Here is a 25,432-nt window from a genome sequence, read left to right as displayed (position 1 = left end):
ATAGATTTGTGAGTGTCCAGATGGTGTAGTAGGTCACTAACTATTTCTTCCTAGATTAAGGGGGGGTATATTCTGTGCTTCATCCTCGCCTTCCAGCTCAGGCGGCAGAGTACCCTGAGGATAACTGGTCTCCCTATTAAAGACTGAGGCAAAGAAGGCATTAAGTACCTCAGCCTTTTCCTCATCTCTTGTGGCAACATTCCCTTCTGTATCCATTAAAGGATAGATATTCTCCTTGGGTTTCTTTTTACTCTTAATATATTTGTAAAAACATTTTTTTGTTGTCCCTTACAACAAATGTTGATGAATGCAGTTGTGCAGCACACCATCAGGGCCGTGGTGCTTTTGCACTTGCTCAGAGCTGTGGTAGGTGAAGATGCAGAGCGGATGTCCTAACACCCACTTTATTCTGTGATGTATTTAGCCTCTGGTACCCCAGGCAGGGTGGTCCAGGTTTGGCCAAGCGTGTGTGTTAGTCTGTGAGCACTGTGCTGTAGAAACCAGCACTTCTGATGGCAGGTGGAGCTTTTGCCAGATAGGGGGAAAATCTTTGACCTTTGCAACATGTCCTCCTTTTCTGCTCAGAAAACATTTAGCATGCAGCACCCACAGATTGCTGGTCACCCATCCCTCCTGTTTCCTCCATTCAGTGATTTGTAGTGCCAGATAAATACCTGGTTCCAGTATTTCATTAAGCAAAGGGACCCCTGAGGGCTGGGAAGATGGAGTCAGGGAGCCTGCATGCAGATATTGTCTGGGGAGGTGGGAGACCTGGAGTATAAAAGGTGTCATTAATCTGGGAGGATTTATTTGGCTGTTCCCACCCCAATCCCAGCCACCCTGAATTAGGATATATTCCCTTCTAGGGGTGACTTGCGTTGAGGTTTGCACCATGCCTCCTGCCCAGTGACAATGGTTTGTGCATCTGTTATGGACCTGGATTTATTGTTTGGTGTCTCACGAGTGAGAACAGCGGAGACATCTCAAAACCAGGAGACTGACTTAAATCATCCTTCCCTCCCCCTGGATTTTTCTAGAGGAGCGTGCGTAGGTGACATGTCTCTCCATCCCGTTCTGGGTTTCTCCCAGAAACAGGGAATTTCAGGTGAACTCTCTCCTTGTGCATACTCATATGTCTCCTTTTATTACCATCTGCACAGGGAAAGTGCTGCTTCTGTGGCACACGCATGCAGCTGACATGACATACTCATTTCTGAATGGAGAGCAGGGAGGGAATTGATTAATGAAATGCATCTCTCCCTTAGATTTGTTTTGTGGGTTTGGCAGAAGCACTTGCTACATTAGCATTCAGCTGGTGCAAATGAGGATTGTAAAGGTCTGGGGTTTTTTCCCCTGCCACTGAATACAGTAGTCTATCCAAAGCTGTTTTTGTGTAGATGGAGTTATTCTTTGTCCTGATTGCCCTGGGCACTGCTAATCAGTATGGGGCAATAGAAGAAAGCCTGTTCAGCAGGTGGGATATGTTATCCCTGCCATCAGCTTGTGCTTCTGACCCACAGTGTGTTTCCTTTCCCGCACTGGGCATCCATCCATGGTCGGCCATCCACACCTCGTGGCAGTGGTGGCCGTGGCGAACGAGGAGGAGTGAGTCTGTGATGGCTCTTGGTGTGACTGTGCCTGTGCCTGTTAACAGCTGCTCAGGCTGATGGATTAGATTTGCAGGTTTCTCCAAGCCCTGCATGCTCCCATGTGGAATACCAGGGGCGTTATTTTAATTGTGGGAAGGTGTAGCTATCTACCTGTTAATAACTACATTTGTGAAAATTTGTTAAAGCTGTTAATTTAGCTTAAACATTTTGTGCGAGGGAGGTTCTAGAAAATTACAGTAATTGTGACTGTCAGATGAAGACGTTTGCTGTGCCTGGAGGGAATGGGCTTGTGTTGCGTGGCTGCTGGCAGTGCGTGCAGGAGAGGTTTGGGATGTTACTGCACCTGGAGGTACAGGCCACAGCAGGAATCAATGCACATGGGCTTTCGTGATCCACAAGGAGAGTGTATCTTCTCTGTGACACACAGTGTGTCTGGGATTTGAGTAAAGGCAGACTGGGATTTACTCTTATTTTAAGGATTTATCTTATGGATTTTATGCTATTTATTTGGTGGATTAGGTGCACAGGTGAGTGAAGGCCAGTGACTGTATGCAGAGCCAGGCTGGGCAGGAAAACCTCCAGCAGATGAATGCACAGGCCCTGGACCATCCACAGATGTGACTTTCAGATGCTGTTTTGAGTAGGTGGGGAACTGGCATCTGTGAAGAGACAGGAGCAAGCCCTGTATGGATTAGCTGGGCAGCACAGGACCTGTGCTGCCATATGGCCCTGCAGACCAAGAGCTGTTCTGGCTCTGCCTCTGCTGTGCTGTGGGGCCATGGCAAATCGCTTCCATGACTTTCTGTGCATGTTTCCATTCCACCCCCCAGGCCTGTTCAGAGGTGAGCTGTTCAGAGACAGGTCATCTGGGTGGTGTATGTGATCTCGGTGGGGGCTGAAGTTGCCCCCATCTTAGAAATACCTACTAATAATTGTAAAAGATACAAAGGAGAGGAGCACCCTGAGAGTCTGGGGGCAAAGCGCTGTGGGAGAGAGCAGCAAGCCCATTTCAGAAGGCTGAATTCCTTGCATAGACTGCATTTTCTGCCTGGGGTGTAGTGTTGCTGGCTGGCAGTCTTTCCAAGCTCATGGCCTCCTGCACCGATCAGGCTGCTGAGAGAGGGGGAGGGTGCTGTGTTTCACCGTACTGCAGTCACCCCTGGGCTTTGGGCTAAAAGCCTTGGCACACACGGCTTGGCTCCAGCTGGGTTTAACATGTCAGCAGGGAGGGAGCTGCGTGCTCCATTCCTGAAGCCACAGAGCCTGGAGCTTTGGAATGTTGCTGAGGACAGTTTGGTGTAATGCTCTTCACCTTCTCACCTGCAGTAGGTAATTTTTACTGAGATAATCAGTGTAACGGGGCTGGAAGGTGTTTTGTGGTTCGGGGTGGCTTTGCAAGCTAAACCCTAGCTAAGGAGTTGAAAATAATGTTGAGTATGTATCTGTCATCTTTGTTTCCCTTTTACCCTCAAGCATCTTCTTTCCCTGCCTGCCTACGTGAAAACCTCTCACTTTGCAGCACTTCTGCAGTAGTCCCTTCCATCAGAATGTGTTTCTGGGAGGAGAACAGCCCCTCCTAAGGATCCCTCTGGCCCTAGGGTGAGCAGTGTGTTGGAGCCTGTCTTGTGCTCGCTGTGACCCGCACGCATGTCTGTGCAGTGCGTCAGAGTAGCAGGACCTGCTTTCCAGTCCTCTCCTTCCACAGCAGGCTTGCCTTGCTCTGGCTGGTTATCTTCTTTCCTCCCAGCACCAGCTGTTTGCAGCACAGCTCTGAGCCTAGGTTGTGTTGCACTGTAGTTGCTGGACATGTTCTGCCTTCTCCGTTCTACCTGGTACCCCTTGGGATGACAGAGGAAGAACACAAGGAATCACAGCACGCTGTGGTCTTGGCCCCAAGCTGATGCAGAGGATGCTTGTGGAGCAGCAGCGAGCCTGACCAGCAAGTCTGTCTCTGAGCCTTGCCAGTGCCGAGATCCAGGGTTCTTGTTCAGTCCTGCATCAGAGAAATCTTTTCACCATTCTCATCTTATTTTGGTGTTGCTTACTGTGCACAAAAGATCCCTGTTCATGTTCCCTGTCCTCTCCTTCACTGGGGAGGCTGCAGGCTGCTTCTTTCAGAGCTTGCAGAGGTGATTTTTTTCAGGCTGTCCTCAGTGATCCCCACTATGCCTATCTTGATCCTGTAAAAGGAATATGACAGCACTGCTCAGCCTCTGAATCCCACTCCAAGAGTTATCAGAAGAAGACACTAGAAGACACTAAAAGACACTAAATGGTTCGCTCTGCATTGCCACGGTTGAACCTCAGGCACTCACCGAGCAGTCAGCCTTTGCTGGCTCTGCCGGGGAGCTGTGACTCTGCTTGGGAACCCTGGCTGTTTCTGCATGCCGCCTGGAGCAAGAGGGACGCTGCGCTCCCTAATCAGGGTTGCTGTTTAGTCACGGTCCTCCACATCCTAATGAAAAATCTGTCACGGGTGCATTTCTTGGCTCTTTGCTTTTGAAGAGCCATTCCGGAGCCCAGCACAGCAGGCAGATGGGGCTGGATGGAGGTGAAGGGCAGGATCTGGTTCTCAGCAGGGAATTTCGAGCTTGCGGACACAGGTCTGGCAGGTGATGGGGAGGAATAGCCAGCAGCCCCTTGCTTTGAGACAGGTTATTGTCTGGGCAACCCTGGGGAGACCAGGAGGCACTGTCACCTTTTGTATGCCTTTGCACTTCATGCCAAAATGTGCAGAGTTAAGCCTGGCTCGCTAAACATTCTGTATCTCTTACCAAACTGTGCAAAATATACATGCATGTAGCCGTGAGGGAGAGCAAAGAGAGTGGGGAGATGCCAGCTGGGATTTATGGAGCCTTTTCACCGCTGTTGGTGACGGTGGCATTGCTGTTCATGCACACCATGTGTTACTTAGGTTCTCCAGTCTCTGGAGACTGGTCTAAAGCTGCTGTAAACTTTGGGGTCTTACTGTATCAGCTTAAATGATGCCACATCATAATGAACAGGTGACCTGACATGAAGTGGAGGGAACAGAGGTGCCTACAGATTTCATCTTTTTGGAAGGATTCCTGCCTCCCATCATGACCTTTCTGGGTACATGAGCCTTCATAGCCTCTCATTTACACTTGTAGGATGAAAAGAGAATAACAGGAAAGAGCATTAAGGGTATCTGCTGCCAGGAGAATGTTGTTTTGATGGTGCCATCCTGAACATGTGCTGGCATTTGATGGATTTTCTTTTAAACTCTTGGGTTCAGCAAGTTTTATTAACATGAGCTTAAAAGATCTTGTAATCCATAGAAATTACTCTGTGTTAAACTGGTCTGCAGTGTATATTTGAAAATACTAAAGCACTTGGCTGAATTGGGGCCTTACATATTAATGTATTTTTTAAATTTTTCCAGGAAAACTTTTTTCATTGCCATTTGTATTGAATTGAAAAACTAGACTTGGCGGACAGCTGGTGGGAAGAATTCAGTCTGTAGCTGCTGTGGAGAGCAGTGAGTTGCTTTAAACATGTGATAACTATTTAAATTAAAGAAAACCACTAATGACAGCTGAGAATACGCCAAGGTTAAAATGGGTCACATAAAAGCATTTAATTTTCAAAACTGTACATACTTTCTCAAGCTAACACTGCAATAAAGTGTGTATGCGTGTGTATGTATGTTTGAGTGTGTGTGTGTGATGCAAAGGAAACTTCAGTTTTGGAGTCCTATAAAATCCAAAACAATGATGGATGTTCTTGGGAAGCAGTGGTGGCACAAGCACATAATTGTGTTGAAGGACCAGAAGGTCATTTGGGGTCCTTATAAGCACAGTGCTGTGCTTGACCTAGCAGTCAAGCCTGTTTTCTGGCTGAAATTTATGTTTATTGTGCCATGTTCAGGATTTCTGGCACTTGTGTTATAGCACTGCTGGATGAATTCATACGGCAGGGTGGGTTTAACAGCAAAGGCGGTTTAACAGAGACTTATTGAAAGCAGAAGCCAGTTCTTCTGGTGGAGAAGAATACAAACTTTCTGCCCCCATCAAGGAGCCTGCATGCATATTCAAAACTCCACCGTGTGACTGAGATGCCTTCGGGTTATACTATTGATAGGACATCTGGTGACAGCCCCAGGGGGAGGATTTCTGTTCCACTGAAGTCAGTGGGGTTTTGCTGTGTGCATGGAAGGGGAGGAAGATGAGGCAGCTGCATATGAAGGATGGGAAGGGTGCGGTCCAAGAGCAATCATAAATATTAGTGCTTTGTCTCTGAAGCAAGTTCAGCCTCTCTAGTATAGAAAGAAGCATATAGACAGGGATGAGCCTTGGAGAGCAAACAAGTGTCCTGGCATGTAGGAAATCTATCCTCCTCCTCTTAGGAAGGTGACTGTGTCTGTATCCCCTTGGCTGCATCTCATCTGCTTGAGTAGGATGAAGTTGGTTTTTGCAGGCAAAGCTGTTCACTATGGAGAAGAAGGATCATAATCCTTACGGTCTCTTCCCCTAGTCTCCAGCACTGCCAGCCTGTGGGCAGTTGTTTTGTGTAAGTAACTTGACATCTGGCTTTGTTCTTCCTCTTGCCTTGTTTTAATTTCCTGCGGCTGCGGGAATGCCACAAGGCAAGGGGAAACTCTGGTCTCTCAGGGTTGTTGTGTTTCTCCCTCTTCTTTTTCTCATTCTACATGTCCTTCCCAAATGGAGCAAGTGAACAAACAAAGAAGCAATTTAGGAAGGCAACTGCTGAAACCCAGTAATTGCCTATCTTTTCTCTCACACTGTTGCCTTAAAGGAGAAAATGAAGCAAGAAGCAAATTTGCACATTGAAACCTTGAAGTTACTGTTTCTAGGACGGCTGAGGGTCTATAGGGTGTGGGAAAGTGAGGAATTGCATTTCAGGCTATCTTTAGGAGGGAAAAGCCTTCCTCTTATCATCATAACAGGTTTGCATTTCTCAGGAGAAACACTGAGTTATTAACTTTCCTTCCCTTCTTCTTTCCCCAGCCTTATCACGTTTTTTCCAACAGCCAGAGTCACAGACAGTGGAAGAAAATGGCATGGCCCGGTTTGAGTGTCGGATCGAAGGACTGCCCTCCCCTGTCATCACGTGGGAGAAGGACCATGAAGCTGTTCCAGCAGAACCCAGGTGATGCCCTGATTTTTTTCCTGCATTAGCTTGGAAAAAAGCAAAACAAAACCTGACCATTCATGATGTGGAAATCCTTCATAAAAAGGTAGAATGAAGAAAGAGATGATAGAAGCACCTAAATAAAATTAACATTCCCCCAAACATCATCCAACCCACCAAAAAAAAAAAAACCAAGCCCTTTTTTATTACTGATCTCTTGTTCTGGAACCTTTCCCATGATGGACCAAGTGCTTGGGGCTAATGATTCTTCTAGAGTACTGTCTGTGCTCAGTAACCTGGGAGGTTTTTCCATTTGTTTTATTCCTATATTTAGAGGTCATCTAGTAAAAGACCTTGAATTTTCTTTTTTTAGGGGAAAAGATAAGAATCCTGCAGCATGATACCTTTTCCTTAATGAAAGTCAGTTACAGGCATGAGAAGAGGATAAACCATTAGTTGGCTGTTAGTTGGTCTGTAGATATCACTTCTGCAGGGGATCAGTGACCGCATTGTTCGTCAGTTCTTAAAAACTCATTTTCTGTTCTGCAGAAGGAGCGGTTTCCCTCCCAGGGAAGTTAAGGCAAGAGGCAGGAGAAGAGGAAGGAAAGAGGGGTGGGGTAAGGTTTAGGAATAATTTTGCAGTAATGACTGTTTCTATAAGAATGGCTGCTTATATCTTTGAGTCTGAAGTGTGGCAACTAAAGGTTTACAGGAGGCTGTTGCTTTGTAATAAGAAGGAAATTAATTAATTAAAAAACAAAACAACAACAACAAAAAAACCAAAAAAGAAGGGATTGCAGACGGAAGTGTGCCATAGATAGAGCAATGGCTTTTTAATGAGACAGCTCGATGGATGTTGTGAAATTACTTACTCAGAGATTGCTTTCAACACGGGCAGCCTGAAAATTGTTTTCCTTGTAAAAGCCAAACTGTAATCTCTGGCTGCAGATCTTGCTTTTTAAATCATGTTTCAGCTAATATGCTTTTTCAGAAGCATTTGCTTTTTTGTTGTTGTCTAGTTGTTGTTGGTTTTAATATAACCGGCTTTCGAAGGAATTAAGTGAATTCCAGGAAATGTTGGCTGCCAACCAGAGCTCTCTATTATCCTTACTGCATCATGCCTAAGGACCCGTTCTCAGGCCAGCCTGATTACTGTGGGCTCCTTCCTGTGCACACTTCTGATAAGCCTGTGAAAATGCAATCATTTGGATAGGTAGGCGTCAGGATGATGATTTCATATTCCAGAATAGCATGGTTAGGTGTTTGTACAAAATCAGGCTCTGGGGCTATAGATACAACCCTTGAGATAATGCTACAACATCAGTGTTTATGATTTCTTTTAAGAGGGATAGAATAATCATGGGAAACTGACACTGCTTTTTTTTTTCCCTTTTCTTTTTAGTGTTTTTTTTTTTTTTTTTTTTCTTTTTTTTTTCCTTTTTTTGTCTTGATCTTACCTTTGGGCACTGTCTTCAGCCTTTGCCCTTGGGTGCAGGTTCTAGCATGGTGCCAACCTTGAGGGTGCTGAAGGCTGAGCTTAAAAAATACTTAGACAGCCCAAAGGGCAGAGAAGTGCTTAGTGATGTTTTCAGAATACCTTTCCTGCCCTGCTGAAGTTCAGGACAAAATCTAACTTTCATATGTAAGGCACAGAAGTATTTTGCAATTCTGGCTCTGAGGTACTTTTAAAAAACATGGTCTTAAATCTGTAGCAGCTGCTGAGAGGTGGCTTGCAGGATTTCTCTAGATTGCAGTTGCTTTGGGGTGTGTGCTACTTCTCTTGGCATAATCTCTTCTCTGTTTTAGGTGCTGGCTGGCTTTCACACCAGGCTCCAAATTGCTGTTTATTTTTTTCTAGAGCCAAGATGAGTACTTGCTAGGAACTGGAGGTCTTTAGAGGTCTGCACGTAGGCACGTACCCTATAGATCACATGGTCTGCAATCACAATGTCTTTTTCCACGTTTTGGCTAAGTGACGGTTTTATCTGTGTGGAGAGTTTGCTTCTGTCGTGTGTCAGGAGTGCCTTAATATGGCTTACGTTCACTTACAGGGCTCTTGAGCTGTGAGCAAAAGGGCTTGCAAACTTTGAGTCTGCAACAAAGCTGCAGGTTCCTAACTTGTCCTGAGGACTGGTGCTTTAGTCTATTTTGTGTACCTTCAAAAGACTGCGAGGAAGGATGTGCCAGCAGTTCATTGAGGAGAAAGTAAGAAAGGGAGTTGGACTGTTGATACCGGAATATTCTCTGCTATACCCACAGCATAGTGCACTGAGCTGTAGGGTTGCAGGGTTTGGACACAAGGCAGCGGTGCTTGATTTCAGCTCTTGAGCACTGCCCTGGTAATCGTCGCTGAAGAGGTGAGCAGCTGTCAGCCCCTCTGTGCTCTCTTGTAGAGTCTGCTCAGGGAGGAGCACAGAGGGGAACAGCTACGTGTTTTTTGCTCTTGTAGCTTGCTGCCTTCTGTGCCCATGGTAACTGGGCCCTGGTCTGAGTGTGCTACCCTTTAACCAGCTACCTGCTGCAAGTGGGGGGCTTGCCTTTCACCCCTATTCAAGGCAGTCTCCTGTGAGATCCTGGTGCTATAGCTGTCAATGGCAAAACTCCTGAGACTGCTGAGGTGCCAGCATTTCTGTTTTTCCCAGGGCCTTTGTCTGTCCTTTGGTTTTTGTTTTCTGTTTAATCCATAGTGAAGGTGAGCAGACAAAGATCAGCCCTTTGTGTGGAAGGAAAGCTAGCACCAGCTGTCTGCTCAGAATCATCAGGCAAACTTAGCTTCCTTAAAGAGCCTGGGGATGGAGCAGAATGCCCTTGCAGGCTGCTCGGGGGCTTCTAGTCCAGGGCTGCTGGGAGCCTGAAAAACTGGAGGCTTTGTGAAGAGCTGGGAGAAATTGTGGGTAGAGAAATCCTGCCTTTCTTCCCTCCTTGCTTCCCCGGGAGAGCGATGCTCACCTCCATCGTGCTTTCCCAACAGGATGTACTGCATTAAGTAGATATCTCTATTGCTGGTCTTGCTGAAGGGACCATCTTGAGCTATGTGTCAACTGAGTCTCCCCACTCACTCCCCCTTGCCTCCAGGTCCTGCTTTCTTTAGAAACACAGTGGCTTGTTTTCTGCCCTCAAGAGAAGCTGAGTGTGTTGGCTGAGCATGACTGTGGACACAGTCCTGAGCAACCTGGTCTAGCTCACCCTGCACTGAAAGAGGAAAGACCATAGACAATTTTGAGAGGTCCTTCCCAGCCTCAGTGAATCTGTGATACATAATTGGAGTGTCTTTTTGTGGCTGGGAGATGCCTTGCCTAGTGTTTGAAATATGTTGATATTAATTACAGACTCAAATAGCAGATGCACGACAAAAATAAATATTATCGCAGTGGGAGGCTTTCCCTCCACAGAGCTGAGAGGATGCAAATATTTGTCTCCTTTCTCCTGTGTCCTGATGAGACATCTTGATGAGGGCTTTCTGGGTGCCACCTCCTCTGAGGCCTCTGGAGCTTGATCCTGAGAAAAGTGTCTTTTTAAGTAGTGGGAGCATGGCTTTAGGGATGTGGGGCAGTTGCCTTTGTGTACGTGGGAAGCTTCAGCGAGTCTGTGTCCATGAATCAGGCTATAGGATTGTGCCAGTAGAGACAGTATGGTCACTGGAAGAGCTCTGTTAGCTCTTCTGTTTCTTCATCAGCTGTGAAGAGGACAAGAAGTGATGAGCTCAGATTGCCGCAGCTGAGGTCCAGGATAGACACTAGACTCGCAGCTGGAACAGACTGCTTTAGGGCAAGGGAGGTATTTCCATCACTGGAGATTTAGGATAAAAGTTTGCAGGAGCAGATGTGCTGTTGGTGACCATGGCTTGAACACAGGATAGGTGATCTCTTAAGGCCCTCCTTGTTCCATGACCCTTGCTCATGGCACTCCAGCTGTCTCAGCACCTGGAATACCACAGTTCTACTTCCTGGGTGTACTTATTGGGATCTTTGTGGATGGAAGGACTGGCATTCATGATTATAACTTGTCTTTGTGCTGTTCCCATGGAAGAGCTGCTATCCCTCCCCTTAGCAATTGCCTTTGAATGTGTCCTCTTCATAATGAAGACTGATAACCCAGAGCTGCCTGTCAAAGCTCGGCAGCTCTGTTTATAGAGGCTTGCAATTAAAAATGAATCTCATATATAATTAAAAAGGATCACGTAGGCTTTGCGCCTTGCATTCAAGAATAAAGAGGCTGCCATCTAGGAATCCAGGCAGAAAATGGAGATGCTGACAGCCAGCTCCTACTTTTATGCTAATTGCTAATCATTTGCTTTGTTCAGTATAATGCAGCAAGGATTGTGTTCATGTTATGAGCCATGTAGCCATTTCACTCCATGGAAGTGTTGCCCAGTAGCACTCCATGGGCAAATGGGGGGGATACTGAATGCCTGGCTGTGAGTTTGTCAGCTTGTGAAAGCCAGAAACTTGTGGAAGAGCAAAAGGAATCAACACAACCCAGGAATTGTGCAGCTTCAGGCGGCTGTGTTCTGGCTGCTTTGGGCCATGAAGTTGCAGCTGTCTATCAGCTGGTCCCTTCACATGCTTGAGGTGCAGCAGGAAAAAGATGATGTTCAGACTTCTTTGCAATGTATTTTTTCTCTGGATCCCAAACCTTTGTGAAAACCAAGTGGTGAAACTGGCTGTAGTGTGTGCGAAGGCACTTCACTTGGAGACATCTGCAAATAAGTATGTAGAAATGTGCATGTGTGTATATAGTTGTTTTGTACTATACAGTTGGTTTGTATCAGCAAAGTCCTATTGGCCTGGTCTCCCAAAAGCAGATCCTATGTTGTGAAGACTCCAGGGTGACAGATAGGTCTGTACCTGCTGCTTTTTAAGAACCACCAGCTGGGTTGCTCAAAGGTTTCTTGGTTCCATTCTGCTGTGGTTACCAGGACCTGCACATGATATATTTGCAGGAGAAAAGGAAGGGATAAAAAGGCTTTGAGTTGATGAATAGCTCAGGTAAGGCATAGCCTGTCTCTCACTCTTCGTTTTGGTCACTCAGGTTTATAACTCTTCCAAATGGTGTCCTCCAAATTGTGGATGTGCAGGAGAGCGATGCTGGGGCTTACCACTGCGTGGCAACCAACGCCGCCCGAAAACGCTACAGCAATGATGCAGTCCTCAGTGTCCTGAAAGGTAAGGTGCAGGCAGCAGCATGTTGGGCTGGGGACATGTCTACTGGATAGCCATTGTGTGTGATGGCAAGCTGAGCTAAAATATCGGTGATGATCTCTTCTGATGGTCTGGGTGTGGCAGGGGTCTGCATGTGGCAGGCTTTGGTTAAAACTTGCAGAGAAAGTGTTTTATTAAAGATTTTTTTCTTTATTCTCATGGGAGAAGCAGGCTGGTTTGGGAGGTATTGCCGCCTGGGAGCCGCAGCTGGCTGCTCTGGCCAGCCACAGGACTAGGCAGCCAACAATAATAATGGGGTTGTTTCTCTCTGTGCCCAGGGATTTTCTTTTGCAGGTGGATTGTTACAGCAGGTGCATTTTAACAGCCCTAGACTCTTTTATGCTCTGGGGCTCTTAGAAGGGGTCAGGTACCCTGCTTGCACCTTGGGGAAGTGCAGTGGTGTTGTGATCTTATCTTCAGTGGCCTTGGATGGCAACACAAGCAAAGGCTGGCACAGACAGAGGAAGATGCCTGCCCAAGCTAGCAAGAGAAATAATTGGAGTAGTTGGCAGGGCTGTGTCTACCCCAGGTTGCCTAGCGGAGTCCAGAGGATGTTAAGCATGGTGACATCTGACTTGCATTCTGTGTCCATATTGCTGGCTCTTTGCTGAGCTGTTGGGTAGGCTCCAGAGATCTTTTTGTGGTATTTGGGAACAGCTTCAGCTGGGATTTCTTCTGGTGACACAGAGTGTTGGAGCAAGGCTTTGGGTATGGGCTGTCCTTCGTCTCCCAATCTGGGCCTCAGTCTCTGAGTGCTTTTTTTCTATGTAAACCAAGAGTGCAGTGGGCAAGTCTGGACATGAGAATGTAGCTGAAAGCATAAGTGTAGTGGGGGTCTCCAGACTCCAGCATCCTTCCCAGCACGCCTGGCTGCCTCCCCAGTATTGTATAATCCCTGTCCTGCAAGTGGACAGATTCACCAGGGCTGGGAGTCTGGCTGAGCTGTCCCTTCTCTCGGGACAGTGCCCCGCTGCCATGTCTGTGTCTCTTGTTCATGCTGACCCCAGTGTATTTTGTAGGCAGCTTTAACCTTGAAAGCTCTGAAATCCTTCCCGGCCCCTTTTGTCTTTGTTTAGGATTGCATTGCTTGGCATTCTGCTACCAATGTATTTTCACGGAGGTGGCTTTGCCGTTCATCTATCAGCAGCAAGTGTAATTAACTGTGGAGTCTGAGAATACACCTCTGATCAATGGATTGTGTCGTGGAGGTAATCTGTGTGGAATCTGCAAAGAATTCGTGAGCACTTGAATGCTCTGTATCTAATTGCCAGCCCTTGCCAGATCCTCTGTGTGCTTAATGAAGCACAGAGGCGAGGGGAGCACTTGTGATGGGCAGTTCCACACTCCAGAGACAGCTCCCGTGCTGGGTCTGGTTCGCTATTGATAAGTAATATTGATCAAGCTACAAAGGTGAATATGCTGTCCTTGACATCATAACTCATGCTGCATAATTGTATCTTGTAACTCTGCAATGTTTAATCTGCTTTGCAAATGGAGGCAATGGAAGAGGTTAAATGGGAAGCGTTCCTTCTGGAGCACCAGCCGGCCTGAGCAGATTTCTGCCTGGAGTTCTCACCCAAATCTCACTTCTGCAGCACCATACCACCCGCTGGCTGCAAAAACAAATATGCGAGGTTGAGTTTTTTACCAGATTGAGCTGATAGTGATGAAAAACATGCCTGTTAAATCTCTGGGGTTTTTTATAATTGGGGAGAAGTATCTCTGAGACAGATGGGAAACTGCAGTGACCTGTGCGGGCTGCAAACTCCTCCATGAGTGACTGGCATGGTATTGATCCTTTTTTGATTCAGCACTTCACCATCAGAGGCACTTTTTTGGACGCCTGGTCTGGCTTGAGGAGTCTCTTCCTCCCTGTTCAGAAGCAGCTGATAGTAGTTGGAGTGAACTGGTCAGGCAGAAATCCTTTGTTGGTTGTAAAAAATAAACCCAAACAAACAAACAAACAAAATTCCAGGGGGGGGGCGGTAACCCCAAAGAACAATAGCCTGAAATACAGCTATTTAGTGTTGCTTGAGTTGCTATTTGGAAATTTCAGGGGCCAAAGTCCTATGTGTCTGCAGGCAGGAGCAAGTAAACTACTTCTTCCCTCCGTGCTGAGGTAAGATGGGAGTCCAGTCTTTCAGTCCTGCTGCACTGCCAAGGCCCCTGGAAAAGGTTTGTGCAGTGGGACCTAGTGTCTCCTTACCAACTGTGCCTGCAGGTTTGGTGTCCCACTGACAGCACTGGGCAGTGTTGTGTGATGCTGACCAAATCTGTGTGCTCATGTCAGATTTCGGGGCTGTGTTGATTATAATGCAAACGCTTCCACTTGCACTAGGTTGCCAGCCCTCCAGCCTGGGAACATCTTGTGTTCATGCCTCTGTCCCTGCCAGACAACGCTGGATTTGAACTGGCTGTGCATAGCAAAAGAATCCATTTCCCTATAGCTCTTCTGCCCAGTTGTCCTTTTCCTCCCCCGCCCCCCCCGCCCTTGTTCCCGATATGATGGCTGGGAATTGTTCCGTCTCCCTTATTAAAGGCCTTTCCCAGTAGAGGCAGCAATTAGCACGACCCCCTTCTGTCATATTTGCATGGCCTAAAAACCCCAAAAGTGTTATTTCCCTTGATGGTGTGACTTCCCCATCACGTGGCAAAGGCTGTGTTGTGTGTTGGTGGCTAAACACATGCAGGCCTTACATGGGCAGGGCAGAGAGCAGCAGTGCACAGCGGTGCTGTAAGCACTGCAGATGTTTCGGCTGTGCAGACTTCATGGTGCAAATTTCCAGACGTTCCCTGGGGAAGTGGCGTTTTGAGCTGGAAGGGAAGAGAGCAGACGGGAGAGCAGGATACAGTCACGCAGCCCTGAAACAGAGCCTGCTGTGGAAATAGGGATAACTTGGATTTTCCCCTTGGATCTCCACTGCTCCCCGGTGGACAGAATACCAAACACATCTGGCAGCTCCGTCCCTTCACCCCTCACCTGGACAGATGAACGCAGCAGCCTTTCTGTGCTCTCTGCCAAAAAGGGCATTAGGAACTGGCTGCAGGATGCTTTTCCCAGGCGCTCTGTCTGTGCATGCTGCCTTTGCTTGGGGTCAGTTCTCAGCAGGGCTGTGTCTTATTTCTTGTAGCTCCTTTTTCTGGAAGCAGGCTCTGGAGCCCTACTCTGAACTTGTATATGAAGTTAATGCCCTGCGTGTCCCGGTCATGTTCTCACATCCTTGACATACACAAGGAAGTGTTGCCATGCTTCATAAAGCAGCTCTCAAAGAAGAGTAGCAGAAAGGCTTGGGGAACATGACATTGTGTGGTCTCAGCAGGTCACTGCTTATCACTTCACTTTTTCCCTCTATGTCATGCACGTGCTTGCTCTTTGTGTGTTTTCTTGGGGATAGGGACTACCTCTTGCTATGTTTTTGCCCCACAACTGGTACAATGTGGCTTGCATCCCCAGTGCGGCACAAATAACTGTCAGAGGCTGTGCTTCTGCAAGCATGCTACATTTTTGCAAGGACTTCATCCATTCTGTTTTTAAATGACACAAGGAGTGTGGATCTCCTTAACTCCCATTGCATCTTCCCCATTGAATGGAGACTGGGATCTCTAGTCTCCATAGCTAACTGAAATTTTACTTTCCTGCAGTTCATCTTCTTATTTCTAGTTACACAGTGTTGGGGGTCTTGAAAAAATTCTCATTCCTCCTTGGTTTTTAATCCCTTTGAGTATGTATAGGCAGTGTAGCGTCCCCTAAGTGACGTAAAGAAAGTTAAAGATCTTAGCAATTTTAGAGTATAATAGAGTTTTGACTGGGCTGGGAGAAGTACAAAAGATTAAAACAAAACCATCCGTTTTGAGATACTGACCCCACAGCTCCTTTCTGTAGATTTCAGTGTTTGTATCTTTTCACATTTACAGGATGGTCATTGCAGAAAAGTGAACAAAGCATGGTCCTGGGAGCCAGGACTCTTGGGTTCTCCTTTCCTCTCTGTTATTGGGCCACAGAGGAGAATCAGTTCCTCAACACTTTTAATTTCTGCCTCTGTAAATAGGGATAATGCAATAGGCTTGGAATTGCCCTCTTAGAAGTGATATGTCAGTCTGGAGAGTGATTATGGGCATTTGGTGCTGGAGGTCTGTCTGCTCAGGTGAGCTGGGCACTGAGGTGCACTTGCAGAGGAAGATGCAGATATGTACCTGATTGTGGGTGTGGGGTTTTTCTTCCCTGTATCCTCTGCACCCTATTCCTGATGTGTGCATGTAGGGTAGTCATGATTGCTGTGACATGTATATGGGTAAAACCTTTGCCTCAGACCATGCTGGCAAGAATCGGAATGTGCAACAGCCTTCCCCCAACACTGACAAAATGTCTGTGCAGTGATGTTTGTGTGGTGGTCTCACAGGTGTGCTCCGTGTGATCCTCTGCCTGTGCTGCAATAAATGCAGGAATGAGGAGAACAGATCAGGATAATGGGCATAGGTACAGCAGGGCTGAGGTCTGGGCTGAGCATGCCACTGAAGAGTCTTCCAGCAGATGAGCACGTCCCCTGTGAATTGGGATTTAGTACTGTGTTATTAGAGATGACACTGTGAGATTGCCGTTGGCAGAACATCATTTACGTTGACAGTTGTAGCAGCTTGCTGCAGCAGTGTCCCAGGAAATGTATTTTTCAGCCAAATATTTGTATGAAATATGATAACAGGGACAGTGCTTGGAGGCAGCTGAAACACCTTCATGTTTTTTATTCTTTTGGTGTTTGTATTGTGGCTTGCAGTTACCAAGGGAGAGCCTGGCTCTGGGTGCTGGGACCTGGGTGGTTCCTGCTCCAAAGGGCTGTAGGAGAATACAGCTATTGAATGGGATGAGCTTTGGAGATGGAGGGGAAGGTGGTGATGAAGTGAGCAGCACTCGCAGTTGGCCACCACCTCGCAGAAACAGACGTGCTGTTACCACAAGTGGATTTTCAGTCCCTGCATGTGCGAATGACATGCTGGATGCTGGGTTGGCGCTCAGCCTGAGCCCTGACGACACGTGCTGTGCTCCCCTTGCAGTTTTGAACTCGGATACTGTGCAGTCTAGGGACAGGTTAGTTCAGATTTGGGTCAGTGCTGCTCTGGTCTGACCTCCCTGACTGCAGCCGGGTGTTGATCCCATTGTCTGTGCTGCCATTGATGGCGAAGGGCAGCATTAACCAGAGTGCGGTGATGGTCCCACCTGGTCAGGGGTGGTCTTTCTCCAGCAGGAACCCATGTGGCAGAGGCAGCAGGGCCCTGTGGTGTTATGGGGGGCAGAGCTGTGGGGGGAGAGCTTCCACAGCTGTGTTTGTGGGCACAGGAGGCTGCTAAAGGCTGTGCTTCTGGGACACAAGAGGGTCATGGATATGCATAGAGAGAGGAGACATGGGTTGGGATAAGACAGCTGTATGTTTACTGTGAGTTGTTGATTTAACCAGCAAGTGATGCTTCACCTCTGGAGAAGGGGACATCCCAGTTCCAGCCTGCAGCTGCTGTGTCCTTGTTCCATGTGCCTCTTCTGCTGGGCACAGATCTCTGTTGCTTTTCCCCTCTCTTCTTTTAGCATCCTGTTTTTCTTTGCCCTCTCCTCTTTCACTTTACTAACAGTTAAGCAGGGAACTGCTCTCCACTTGACGTCCCTAAAGCTCAGCCATGAGGACTCTGTTTATGTGTGTTTTGAAGCTCCAGTTTCCTGGGCAGCAGGTATCTGAAGCTGTTTGCATAATGCATCTGCTGGGTTGTGAAAAATGCTCTTGATCCTTCTCTGTGGCAGAGGATGCTAAGCAAACCATGGTAAGTGTGAATTCAGAGAATGGCAAGATCAAGGAATAGATATACAGCATTTCTAGCTTAATAAATAGATCTTTAAAGCCTAACATAAGCTGTAAACTTTCACTCCATTTCCCTTTTACTGAGCGTAGCAATGCTAGTGATTTCAAGCACGCATGGAACAGGATTGAGACCACAGATTTTGGGTGAAACTTGTGAAGGGCTGGTGCAGACATGCGTCAGGCACCCACCCAAACACACAGCTCTCTCTTTGGCTGGAGTTCGTACGGGGCCAGCATGCATCACACCACTCATGTCGCCGAGAGAAAGCTTCTCGTAGCTCAAGTGTCAGCAGCCTGTTCCCAGGAGCCGGAGGGGGAGTTTCAGCTCAGCTGTCTGTGAAGTTCGGTGGGGCTATGATATGCCATGCTCCTGACAGCTCTAGCAGCCTGCGGTGACAGAGGGTTTGATACAAAATTCAGAGCCCTCACCTCTCATTAAGCAGAACAGCTAAGCCCAGGGCTGGCACTGAATTGAGTGGCAACAGAGGTGTCAAGGATAATAGAGCAGAACAAGGGATGTACAGCTGGGAATAGGTGAGCTGTTTCCAGGTCCTGAGGGGAAACTGGTCTCTCCTACATGCAACGCTGGCTATGCATGATGTTTGGAGCTGTCAGGTATGGCCAGACTCATGTGTTACAGACAGCTCTGCCTCTGACTCCTGAAGACCAATGATAGTGGGATTCAGGGATGGTTTGCAGTCTTCCAGCATTCTCCACATGCAGCTCTTATTAATCCAGATCTGCTGTGCTTTTGAGGCTTCCTGAAATAAGAGCTGGTGTTTGGTTAAGTCTGTGACTGAAGCAGGGTTTAAGTGTCAGGCTTCATTCAGCTCTCCTCTGAGCATCTTTTGGTGGTGGTGTAACCGTGTGGTGCATCAGCACATCTGCACTGCAGGGATCACACCTGGCCTCTCCCAGAGGGTATTGAACAGGCTGAGCCTGCACCGTGAGGCTGGAAGGGAGCTAAGAATAAAGATCATAATTAGGTCAGCAGCTTGCAGTGGGCTGTGGGACAGGAAGGTTGATGTGGTTGGGTTCCTGATGGCACTTGTTAATTATTAATTGTCTGTGTTACAGCAGAGCCTCAGTAGCTCTCTGAGGTCGAGGGCTAGCAGTGCCCTACGGCACTTACAGCATCTTAACAGCTGGAGTGAAGATGTTGCAAGTGTCCAGAGGCATAGCAAAGCTCATGGTCCTGTTGCTTTAGACATGGGACAGACATACGGAGGAGGCTTGTCCCTGTCTCAAAGACCCACCAGTATCTCCAGGCCCAGTGGTGCTAAGGAACAAGAATGGTGTGAGTCAGCCCAGATCGTGGGGGAGGCTGAATCAGGAGCTGAGCCGTGCTGCTCTGAGCCCTTGCTTGGATATCTGGGATCCCAGGGATCGCTCAGGACACAACTGGGAGTTTGCCTTCAGTAACTGAGAGATGCTTTTGCCCAACTGTTTCCAGTGCAGCCAAGGGGCAATGCCACACGGACTGTGGACTAGATTGAGAAGCAAGAAAGAAAAGAAGGATGGGATAAGGAGGGGCAGGTAGTGTTACCAAACACTGTGTCTTCAGGCACGGTCTTAGACAGATCAAGGCTCTCTGTGGCACTCAGCAAGTGTCCAGCCGGAGGGCTTTGACAGAATCTTTGGATATCACTAATGATCTTTCCCCATGGAAAGCCAGCTTTCCTTCCAGACTTCTCCTAGAAAAACAGATTTGTATTGTCCTGAGTTAATGCAGATGCATCCATCTGCTTTTAGTTCTTCCTTCCAAGTTGGCAGTCTTTGTTTGCTGCCAGACTGTGTTACTGTAGGCTCCCAGCATGTTGTGTGTTTGAAGTGTAGCTTGTAGGAAGCATTCTGTGTACCTGGCATCAGGGAGACCACACTATGAGGTGGCTTCCCATAATGTTTCTCTTTTCAAAGCTGTGTATGACAGTAATGTGAATTGGCCATCTCTGGCAGACGGAATGGGGCAGAGCAACAAGCCCTGGTGGTGAAAAAGTAGGTTGTGTCCTTCTGCACAGCCTAGGGCCTTCAGCCTGTTGCCTCTCTGCTGTGACTAGATGTACGTGAATTGCAGATAGACCTGATGTTGCAAATAAATCTGAACTGCAAATAGATCTGATGAAATAGGTGTCAGCCCCTGGGAAACATCAGCCTCTGAGCACAAGGAGGAAGTTACTGGAGTGAATTGGCTCCAGTCACTGAGACAATGTGAGGTGACTAAGGAGGAATTTCAGGGCTTGTGACCTTGAGCCAGAAAGACCTTCACTTGACCGTCTCTCTGCCTCCTGTCTGTGCAAGAGGTAGCAGAGTATCTTTACTTGCCTTACAGCCGTTTTTCTTGGAGATTTTTTCTGCATCATCCTGGAAGGTGGTGTGCTGGCCTAGGAAAATGACGAAGAGAGCTGGTGTAATGATGGTTAAAGAAGTGTGGGAATGTTCCCACTGAATCCCAGAGACTGGCAAGCTTAGGTCCCCAGGGCCATTTGGTGTTTACTGATTTGGAGAGAGTCTACATTTAAATCTCTGATACTGTGGCTTTTGTTAAGGGTCTTCTGATGCTCTCTGGCTATTACTTTTGCACCTTCACTTTATGAATTAGCTAAGTTACAAACTGAGCAGATGGAATCGTAGAGATGCCGAGAGATGTGCTGACAGCAGCACAGTGAATTAGTGGCACAGATCTCATCAAGGAAGGGGTCTGGTTATGCCCTTGTGCTGCTGAGAATGGTGTGTTGCAGTAGCATCAGTGTTGTCAGCTGTGGGACATGCCTGGTGTAGTGTGGTGGTTCCTGTTCTGGTGATAACTTTGCAAAGCGTCCTCCTGTAGCCCTTGTCTGTCTTGTCTGTGTTTTTGGCAGCTGCTGGGGAATGGCTGGGGCTTGCAGTGCTTTAAGGCCTCATCTTTAGTAACATAAGCTGTCTGGGTCTTAGGGTTAGGGCAGTGAGACTGCTCTGCCATTCTCTAAACTGCTTCAGAGACACTGAAGTACCTCTGCTCCTTTCTTCACTACTACTTTTTGTTGGTCTCTCATCCAATCTAGAGGCTTAACTCCTACTGTACACTGAATAACTTTCTTTTAAGGTGTTTGTTTGCACTAAGGTCTGTGAAAATGTGCCAAGAATGGTTAAAGGCTTATTAATTAATAGTTATTATCTAAAATGGTGACATTATCAATGCTGTTCCAGCACAGTCCTTCTGGTAGGTCTCAGTTTCCACTGTGCCCTGAACTTGGGTTTCCTATTGCCTCTGCCACATTCTGGCTTGTGGTCTGCTTTTTCTGCCTCCCAGAAAGTCTGTGATATATCTTCAGGCTTCTGAGGATTTGGATATGTGGCCTGAGGTCTCCAACCCTTTGGCTAACTTGGGCCTGTGGCAGGAAACCAGAAGAGCCCTAATTCTCGTAAGAAGCAGCAGCTGTCCTTGTGCAGTGGGGCTACAGGGCTGCATGACCACGATGGCTGTCGGCATGGCACCTCCTGGTTATTTTGCCTAGCTCCTGCTCGGAGCAGTGCAAATGTAGGCGTTTCCAAGCGCTTGCTGGGGAAGCGAGCAGGAATTCGTCATGCAGTCTGGCTGGCTCCCATCCCTTTTGGCGTGATGAAGAGCAGTTCCAAATGCATGTACACAAACAGAGAGCCAATGTTGACAGCTTTACAGGAGGTAGAGTGGTGGGTAAAGCACACTCCGACTGCTTTGCAGCAGAGCTAAACATACCCTGGACGTGTAAAACTCCGTGCCCTGAAGGATCAAGGGTTTGGGGAAGAGCCCCCTAAAAATCCAATGCAATTTCTGGAAACCTTCTACTGCTGTGTTTTTCTGGGCTTCTGGTTATGTACAGCTCAGGGTGTCAACTTGTGACTGAGCTAGTACATTAAAGGATTTAATTTCCGAGCTGAAATCTGTCAGCTGTATAAAGAAGTCAAGGCGAATGAAAGAGGACTGCCTGATGGCCCTTCTGCCTGTCTGGACTGGGATCTGTGTGCTCCCCAGGCTTCCAGACACAGGACCTAGAGCTGGGGAGAATGTTTAACAAGCTGTTTCTCAAGCCAAGTGAAAAGCAGTTCCTAGAGCAGCTCCTCCTGCCACACGTGGCATGTAACATGTTCCATGGAGAGACACCAGAAGCTGTGGCAGATGCTGGACTGAGGAATGTGTCCAGGTAGTAAATGAACACTCCTTATTCCAACTCATTAATCTCTCTCTCTCTTTTTTTTTTTTTTTTTTAAATCATAGAAGTGTTTTATCTATAAAATTCTCCATTTTGCATGTACGTATATGCGGACATTAAAGGAGCAGGTTTTGTGCCTGCTGTTAGAAGTGTAGGTTGCACCATGTATTTTGGGATCTGTTTGCTGACTTCTTTTTTGGGATTTTGTGATAGTAGTTTGAGGTACAAGTGCTGTAGGTGGAGGTCTCTTAATAGTGCTACGAAAGTGATTGAACTTCTGTGTTTTAATAATTTCTGCATGTTTCTTTGGATGCTGCTTTAAAGATGACAAATTATGTGTAGCTGCTCTGCTGCAGCACTAACTTAATAAGTAGGAAGAGAGACTCTGTCTCTATTCCAGAACATGGAGATAAATTCTTCCCTGTTCAGCTTCTCCGTTAAATGTTTGCAAATGCATAACTGCTTACAAAATGTTTTGAAGATATGAGGTAAAAAGACAATACAAAACTGATTTACTGAGCTCATTTATATTATTGGGCAGAAAAAAACCATTATGCCAATACAGTGTCACTTTTGCAATAAAAGCTGGGGTCCTTTTCAGCCTTCCTTCTGAGATGACTTGTGCGCTGACCCAGGCGCACTGCAGCTGCCTGAAAAGGGAAAGAAAGGAGCATTTCTGATGACGGAGGCTGTGGGCCCTGGTGCTGCCAGATTGCGTTGGGACAACTTTTGCACTTCCAGTACCCAGGCATTGTCAGTACTGGAATTTCTGCTGAGGCGCACATCTAAAAGCTCCTGTAAGGCTTGTGGGCTAAAGCCTGATCCTCTGCAGAGGAGGAGTTTTCAAGGCTGAGAACAATCAAAGGGGTACCAAATGTTTGGTGAATTGAGTCCATGATCTTGTAACCAAAAGTCATCCTTCCCCAACTTCAGTGACAGGAAAACAGAACTTGGATCCAAACTGCCACAGTGGCTGGTATAGCAAAGGTGGAAGAAAAACCCAAAGAAGCAAATGGTAATTTTTGGAAAGGATGCATGGTTGTGAGAGCTGTGTTTGGGGAGAAGAGAAGAGGAGGCAGTGTTTGACTTGTGATACTTTGGGGAGGCCTGAATTGTAGGGTTTTGGAAGGGCAGCACCCAGCATCTCTAGCCACATCTGAAGAATCACTGGTGCCGGTCCTCTCTTGGCTGCTTTGCTTTCCTGTTTGCAAAGCTGTGCCTTGCTGTATTCAGATGAAAACAGTTACAAAAGAAGAAATGCTTATTGCTAAGCGTGCTCAGGTTTGAGATCTGATATTGTTTATATTGCCCCCAAAGCAGATATGCCAAAGTGCTAGGATATAGTTAGGCAAGCGTCCTACCTAGAGATGTTGCGTGCTAGTTACCTCCTGTCCTGCGTCTAGCCCAGAAGTAGAAATAAATTGTAGATAAATTTCCAGGATGGTGTAAAGTGAGGAGGAAGGCAGGTGTGGAGGATGTTTTTTTTTCTCCTCCATGGTTGCTGTCAGCTTTCTCCCTGAACAGTCCAGGAGGTCTGTGAGTTGTGTGAGAAAAAGGAGAGAGCTAGGGAGCAGGAGTAGGACATGCTCTGCAAACACAGCGCCTGCATTTTTGAAGGTGTGCTTTGCAATGGGTAATTTGCTCCTTTATTGTCTGTAGAATAACAGCAGTGACAGCATTGACTTTCTCTAATGAACAGCTGCTCAGTGCTAGAATCTATTCCCAGAGGAGGCTCACAGGGATGAATAAGGTTTCATGCTCCTCCTCCAGAGAGGGTGAGAAAGTTCGCAGAACAGAAGATTGTTGCTTGATTGTTGGATATCTCCAAATCTTGAACTGCTGACAGCTGAGAGCTGAATGTGTCACCATGCAAGTCATGTTTAACCTTCCAGCACTTTCGCTGAGGCAGGGTGTTTATAGAGTCGGGAGAGAGGTGTTAGTTCCTGTCCAAGAAGTCATCCTCTTGTCACTGCAAACGACAGTCACAAATTGGCTGAACAAAAAAGCATTTCTCCTGTTGCACTGCCTGAATTCTTCGGTGATACTCTGCGCTAACAAGAGCAGGGAGGCAGGAGAGGATAGCTGATGAATTATGGATGCATTAGAGGCAGACCCAAGTTGTAAACTCTTGGAGTTTGAAATCACTTGTGTATGTTATAACTCAAGCTATGACTTCAAATAAACATTTTGAGCTTTGTCCCAGGCAGCTCCCCATAGTGCCTCCCTTCCCATCCCTGCTCACAGTTCTCCTTCACTTTGAAATGATACAGATTGGATTTTTAGAGGTTAGGCAGAACTGTGTGCTGAGGTCTGTCTGGCATGCTCACTTGCTGTCTCAAGGTTCCCTGTACTCCCCTCCCCACCTCCTTTTGGTTTTATACTACACTTGATCATAAGCAATTTGTTTTATTTCCTCTGTGCCTGCCTACCACCTGGCCCTGGAACCCAACTCCAGATGCTGAAAGATGCCTGTGAAAGCAATGGTACAAAGAAGTGGAGCACCCAAATTTGGCCTGACTTTTGTGTTTCATGACAGGAAAGTGGAAAAATGCATAAACTGAGAAGTCTTCTGTCGTGAATTGCTCGTAAACAATAAAACTTGGGGAATATTTTGAAATATTTCTACAAATTATCAGTAAGTCTTGTCTCTTGCTCTGTGATGGCACCCTTGCTGTCTTCCTGTGCAAACACAAGCGTGTGGACAGGTTGACAAACTGTGCAGGAAAAGTGCCACCTTCTTTAACTCTTTCAGTGCCCAGAGGATTTCTCTCAGTCCTAGTGCACTACTCCAAGTCATCCCAGAGCTGCATTTGGCACCCTACAGGCATTTTTTCAGTAAAAGAGGGTAAAATTGATCCATCTGATTCAGAAGGACAAAAAGTCCACAAAGGCCATCAGCGACAGCAAGTTTTGATATGAATCCATGGATTGTGCCTTGGGCTGTGCAAAGCTTTTGCCTAGAGCAGTTTTGCTACTTGGAGAGACAACACAAAGCTGGGGGGCAGTGAGAAGTCTCCAAGATGAAGTTTTAGATAGCAGCACTGTGAAAGCTTTTAGTACCACAGAATGGACAGCATGGTGCTGGTGCATTCAGTGACCTGTTTTGTTCAGGCAGTGAAAGATGTCTTGGAAACTGCAGCTCTTTTTTTCCTTTGCCGCTAACAATATTCCCTCTTGACCTGAAATTATCTTACTGGTAGTGGAGACAAAAATGTTTTAATCTTTGATGTTTGTTGGAATCCCCTGTGTGGAGGTTTTCCTGGTTAGCTTAGTACCATTCTTGGGAACTCTTCAAACCGAATGAAACCCAGTTCATAGCAGTTAACCTATGATCCATCCTGTCCAACCAGCCTATTGAGACAGCAAGTGAAAAATGTACTCTAAAGGGGGCTCAGTTTAAGGAGGAGCTTGACTTGTAGGCTTGCTCTGACAGACCCACAGTGAAATACAAAGCTGAAGAGAAATGCGTTTGTGTGTGCAAGTGGTGTATGGGGCAT

At 46.9% G+C, this 25,432-nt stretch overlaps 1 protein-coding gene across 1 annotated transcript in view; it reads left to right on the top strand.

Annotated features, from left to right (window-relative positions):
- The window catches only part of IGDCC4 (immunoglobulin superfamily, DCC subclass, member 4), a 63,781-nt gene that overhangs the window by 5,601 nt on the left and 32,748 nt on the right, over positions 1-25,432 (top strand). The window contains exons 3-4 of the mRNA XM_010572314.1: positions 6,599-6,740; positions 11,754-11,887. Of these exons, the coding sequence (XP_010570616.1) occupies positions 6,599-6,740; positions 11,754-11,887 (276 nt within the window). The remainder of the gene's footprint in view (positions 1-6,598; positions 6,741-11,753; positions 11,888-25,432) is intronic.

Source organism: Haliaeetus leucocephalus, unplaced genomic scaffold (genome assembly GCF_000737465.1).
Source record: "Haliaeetus leucocephalus isolate CR32 unplaced genomic scaffold, Haliaeetus_leucocephalus-4.0 Scaffold339, whole genome shotgun sequence".
NCBI classification, from domain to species: Eukaryota; Metazoa; Chordata; class Aves; order Accipitriformes; family Accipitridae; genus Haliaeetus; species Haliaeetus leucocephalus.
The sequence above is the reverse complement of the archived record's forward strand: the minus strand, read 5'-3'. Positions and strand labels throughout refer to the sequence as shown.